This window comes from Contarinia nasturtii, unplaced genomic scaffold, assembly GCF_009176525.2.
Source record: "Contarinia nasturtii isolate CC-2019 unplaced genomic scaffold, AAFC_CNas_1.1 Cnas_scaffold_630, whole genome shotgun sequence".
Taxonomy (NCBI): domain Eukaryota; kingdom Metazoa; phylum Arthropoda; class Insecta; order Diptera; family Cecidomyiidae; genus Contarinia; species Contarinia nasturtii.
The window spans coordinates 2,495,268-2,501,267 of NW_022197981.1; the positions used below are offsets into that span (position 1 = coordinate 2,495,268).

The following is a 6,000-nucleotide window of genomic DNA, read 5'->3' on the forward strand; positions in this document are numbered from 1 at the left end:
CCACTCACTCACACAGAAAACTTTGATATCATTTAAAATGATTCATTTTGTAATCTATTATAAACGAATAAAACAAACAAAAAATTGCGGCAGTTTCTTATTTCAAATTTTGAAATTGTTCTATTTTTGGCGCATTTCAGTGAGCGTCGTACGGCATTTTTTTTTGTTTCTTTCTTCTGTTTGCTATATATTTTTTATCTATAGATGCTTTTTGTTCTTCTGTCAGAAGGAAAATCACACATTGTTGCTAACTTTTCTCGACTTTTATTCTTTTCAATTACAGATAGAAATACTCAAACATAATAAATGGCCACTATAGATGGGCGACCTACACAATATGGTGTATCTCTCAAGACTCTGCGGGAGCTCATGGAGCACCGTGGACGCGAAGGTATTGCCCAAGAAATACTTACTTAAAAATTACTATTCCATTACTCTACAATTCCTGATTCATTCCTTTGATTCTTTTTCCATTATCGTCATTCACATTAATTCTATAATATGTGCAATGAGATTTTTCAAATGATGATGATGATGGAAACAGAAATGTATGTGAGATAGAAAGAGAGTGTGTGTGTGTGTATGTGGCCGAATAAATGACTGAGTGAGTGAGAGATGATTGGGAAACCATTAGAATGTAAGAATCTATATAGTTTGACCACAACGGCAAACAGACTGCTGACAAAAATTGAGATTTGGTAGTAGTGGATATGTTGGACTCACAACAGCATAGGAGCAACGTCACAGCGACAGCATTGTATAGCGAACGGATGGACATACGCCAGCAGTAACACACACAAAGAGAGAGAGAGAGAGAGAGAGAGAGAGAGAGAGAGAGAGATTCTGGTGAGTAGATTTGAATATTGTAATAAGATGTTTGATCAATTTGTATGTATATAGAGTGCCTTTTATCGCTACGAAGAACCACAAAACTGCGTTTGAATTGATTTCATCTTATTGATGTGTGTCATTCATTCTTAATTATTACAGATAAAGTATCAAAAACATGTGTGTTTCGTTTAAAGTTTGATGCATATGCACGTACGCAGGTAGCGTTGCATGTATTGGTGAAGCAAATGACAAAATTCGATCGTAAAATGTTGGATGCTGAGAAAACATTGATATTGGAATTTGGTGGTGCAACATTTGCATCATATTCACCCATCAAAGGATATCTACGGTGTCCGCATCGAACATTGCAACAAACGGCACGTGATTACGTTTTGCCAATCAACGAATATAATACATCCCAGAAGTGCAGTCGATCAGGACGCAAGCTCAAGAAACGAAAGATCGTGCCAGAACGTCAATTGAAAGACCTGTAAGTTGTTTATGATTGGCATACCACTCATTGGTAATGACATTGATTGTACATAAATGATTCTTCGTTGTCGAACCAAAAAAAAACAGTTTTCTAGTTTGCCCCAACTGAAAACCGGTCGAAGATGGCGTTTTTCACGATTCAATTCAATGGACAGACAGAGTTCACCGCACATACGAAAAGAAATATAGAGAATGGAAATATCGATCCGTATATACATTCCATCGACCGGTTCCAGAAGCAAATCCCAATCCACAACCAAGACAAAAGAAAATGCGATACAAGAAGCAGGTGGAACCGAAAACATTCAATCGCGAAATAAATGCAGCGAGGAATATGATTAGAAAGGGATTGTACATGTTGAATCATCTGCCGATGCCATATTGTTTTCGACCATTCAGGCATCAACTTCATTATTACAACTAAAATCAACAATCAAAAATTTAAGCACGTCTACGCGAACATTCTCATAATGGGAATCTCGTTGTTTCAAACAATGATACCAAGACGTAGTAGTGGACGATGCTAACAAGTACTATAGAAATAGTAAGCATATTAATGCAATTTTTTTCTCTTCCACAGTGATCAACGATCTCACCATCACCACTACTACTACTACCAAATCTCAAATTGAGGCAATGTTGTTGTGGCCGCTTAAACTAAATACTTTCTACATTCTGTTCCATTACTTATTGATTAATTTCCATTTTTCCATTCTTTTCTTCTGATCAACTCTAGGTATTGCCCGGATAAATGAAGTAGGTGGTGTACAGGAATTATGTAAAAAATTATATACCTCACCAAATGAAGGTAAGTTAAAATGATAAACCGACACCGGTCCATGCAATTTTATTGAATTTATTATCTCAATTTGATGAAATTTCCACAATAATTTACTAAAATAGACGAAATGATAACGACACAATTTCATTGTGAATCACAATCACATTATTTCTTGCTCCTTCACTGTGTCACTCAATATTTGGTTTTCTTTCATTTTTCTTTTCTTTCCTCTCTGGTTCCATTAAAAAGGCTTAAGTGGTTCACGTGCCGATATTGAACATAGGCGAGAAACATTTGGTTCAAATACAATACCACCGAAACCACCGAAAACCTTCTTACAGTTAGTATGGGAAGCCTTGCAAGATGTGACACTTATTATTTTAGAAGTAGCAGCCCTAGTATCCCTTGGTTTGTCTTTTTATTCACCGAAAGAAGAAGAAACACGTAAGTATTCAATTTGTTCGTTTACCATTTTCGTTCGTTCATCATTCGAAAATCACATCACATTTATCGTATCAATTGTGACGTATTTGCTTCCATTTCTTTTACAGCCGTTAAAAAAGGTCAAGAAGAAGATGAAGGCCACGGTTGGATTGAAGGCTTAGCCATATTAATATCCGTCATAGTTGTTGTTATTGTAACTGCGTTCAATGATTATTCCAAAGAACGACAATTTCGGGGTCTACAAAACCGTATTGAAGGCGAACACAAGTTTTCGGTCATACGTAATGGTGAAGCAAAAAATATATCGGTAGGGGACATCGTCGTTGGTGATATATGTCAAATAAAGTACGGCGATCTCTTACCGGCCGATGGTATATTGATCCAAAGTAATGACTTGAAGGTAATTTTCAAAACTATTTTACAACTTACTTGGTAAACTTAGGAATACTTAAAGCGATTTGTACACAAACATATATGTGGTGGTATGTAGTCGAAGAACATTTTCCGAAATGACTTTTCAATGAGGTTCATTTTGTAATTTGAACAGTTTCACAGTTCTTTTTACTCGATTTACTAACTCTTTGAAGTGTTTTGTTCGTGTTTTTCGCCACTTCTTTGACACGATTTAAATTGACAAACGAAAAATGAAATTTACAGGTGGACGAATCGTCGCTGACTGGTGAATCAGATCATGTAAAAAAGGGCGAGGCATTCGATCCGATGGTTCTATCAGGAACACATGTTATGGAGGGAAGCGGTAAAATTGTTGTTACAGCCGTCGGTGTCAATTCGCAGGCCGGTATTATATTCACATTATTAGGTGCTGCCGTTGATCAACAAGAAGCCGAAATTCGTAAAATGAAGAAAGGTAGAATTGCAATTCAGTCAAACAACGTCAATCAATTGTCGTGCTTTTATATATATCAATATGCGTGCACCGTTGAACATGTGCATAAATCGTACTTCTTTAAATATTTTATTCCTTTTTCATACAAATATGTATATTTTTGATGTTGTTGCGGTTGTTTCCATTCCATTTCTCATACGTTTGGTGCACAACCAAAACAAATATATGTTCCAAAACGCATATATGATTTAGAGATACAATATCATTTATTCAAGTCTATAAGGAGATACGTATAAGATTTATAGCTTAGCGCATTCGGAACAAATGTTAAACCAAACAAAAAAATTGATACGGAACATTTTCAAGTCATTCGTTTGGTCCAATTTAGTTTAATTTAATTATATGTTTGGGATTTATCAATTTTTTTCGGATATGCCGTCCCCCTAATATCTAGACAATTATTTACTCTCATTCTCTTATATTATCTACCTCCCAGCAACCAACTATATAATCTCCATTCTATATTGCGAATGATTACCTGAATTACATTTTATTTTGTATGTGATATGCGTTTGATCAATAATCAGTTGACCCCAACACACCTGAAACCCGACCCTGTTCCTAGATTTTTCTGTTTAGTTCATTGAATACGAACGAATAAAGGAAAAAAATTCACACAATTTTATTGATTCAACACATAATTCGACGATACTTGAAAAAATATAAAGAAAACGCTATTTCCATATAAATCATCATTCATTCAAAATTTCTATCTTTATCAATTGTGTATAATAATCCGGGAACCAGACAAATGCTCATGACGGTCACGTCAAATTTCGTTATCACAAAATAAAAACTAATTCCAAAATCCCAAATCAATACCGAAAATATGCACAAATGGCTGTCTCTCTGTCATTGGTGATGAATTCCATTTGCATTAACCAAGAAAATGGCAAATGAAAGACAAAAAAAAACATAGTACATACAACCAATCAATTCAATTGTTTTTTCATCATCTTCGTTGCACCCATTTCGTCAACTAAGTGCTTCTCCTCGAAGTGAATCATCCATCCACCTCATTTTTTGGCTGGCAATATTCAATGTTTCTCACACATCTCCGTGGCTGTTCCATTTTATGTTGTTGTTGTTTTGTACTCTTATTTAAAATATAAATAAAAAAAAATACATCATGTCATTGTGGCAATTCCGTACGGAAAACCGTCACAGGCTGCTATGCAAATAGCACAAAGCGCTGTCGCACAACAACAAATTTTAAGGAACGACAGCAGAACTAGCAGCAGCAGCAACAACATGAATTAATATTAAAAAAAAACCTTTTCCAAAAATGACATGTACAAAAAGGCATTTTTTTAATAATCTTTCAATTCTGACAACAAAATACAAATTCATTACCAATTTATGTTTTGCATGAATTTTATTTGAATTATTTCTGTTTTTTTTTTTTCACTTTTTTGTAATAAAAAAATGTGTGCATTACCAGAAGCTAAAAAGCAGAGGAAGAAGAAAAGTTTAACAACAGGTGAATAATTTCAACCAAATTTAATCATTCTAACTTAAAATTTAAAACAAAAAAAAAATCCCTCCACCAATTTATTACTTTAAGTATACTAACATTGGTCACTTTGGTGAAATATAAAAACGATAATAAAATGTGGCTACTTCGTATGGCAAATGTGAAGGCATATATGTGTAAAAAGCAGAATTAAATTTAACGAAAAGTAGTCAAGACGTGATATGATTTGATTCAAGGGCAAAATTCAAACACAGAATACCACAAAAATCAGAAAGCTTACGCTCAATCTTTGAAACGTACACTTTCATTCGTATTTTTGATGTGATTTCATGCAAATCGAATTTTGCCATCGCGTCGTACATATTTATCCATGTAGATTGTAAATAAAATATTGCATAATATTAAGTCCATGCAATTTGCACATGATTTTAGCACCATTATGCTTTCGCTTTTGCTCGAAGCCCATGAATTAATTGATGTAAATGTATTAAATCGAATCAAATGAAATCATCTCCATGAACCAAATCGATTGATGAATGGGATGGTGAATTTAGTGAATTTAAAAGAGAAGAAAATCATTTTCCGTTTCTATCAATGTATATTCAATGTTTTATAAATGTTCCGGACAATATTGATGATGAAGAAGGCGAAAGGGAAAATAATATATCGAACAAACAAATATAGATGGGTAAAACTCAATTAATGCAATTATACACAGAAACTCAATACCGAAACCGAGATAAATTAAATTACATTACATATTGCTATAGCATTGCACAGTTCTTTTTTTCTCTTTCTCATTGTTTCGAAATGTATCTGTGTCCGTTTCTCTTAAAGCCATACTCACAGATACAAAAGCGCTGGCGCTTGCTTTAATTACGTTTGTCGTAGTCCGAAAACTTTCCATCAAATGGAAAATTGATCACTTGAAAGCTTCACCGAGAAACGAGTGAAATATGTATAATATTTGAATGTTATCGAAGTTGCCTCGAAGTTTCTTTTGCAATTACAATACCGCTTTCATTCTCTCTCTCTCTCTCTCTCTCTCTCTCTCTCTCTCTCTCTCTCTCT

General features: G+C 34.3%; 1 protein-coding gene across 10 annotated transcripts in view; it reads left to right on the forward strand.

The window, feature by feature from the left end:
* The window catches only part of LOC116340024 (plasma membrane calcium-transporting ATPase 3), a 64,934-nt gene that overhangs the window by 23,777 nt on the left and 35,157 nt on the right, over positions 1-6,000 (forward strand). For 9 of the 10 annotated variants that reach the window (XM_031766161.1, XM_031766160.1, XM_031766164.1 and 6 more), the window contains 6 exons: positions 284-391; positions 2,060-2,131; positions 2,354-2,548; positions 2,656-2,948; positions 3,206-3,416; positions 4,897-4,935. In XM_031766161.1, the coding sequence (XP_031622021.1) occupies positions 307-391; positions 2,060-2,131; positions 2,354-2,548; positions 2,656-2,948; positions 3,206-3,416; positions 4,897-4,935 (895 nt within the window). In that variant the 5' untranslated portion in view covers positions 284-306. The remainder of the gene's footprint in view (positions 1-283; positions 392-2,059; positions 2,132-2,353; positions 2,549-2,655; positions 2,949-3,205; positions 3,417-4,896; positions 4,936-6,000) is intronic. The other variant, XM_031766163.1, reaches the window with a different exon arrangement.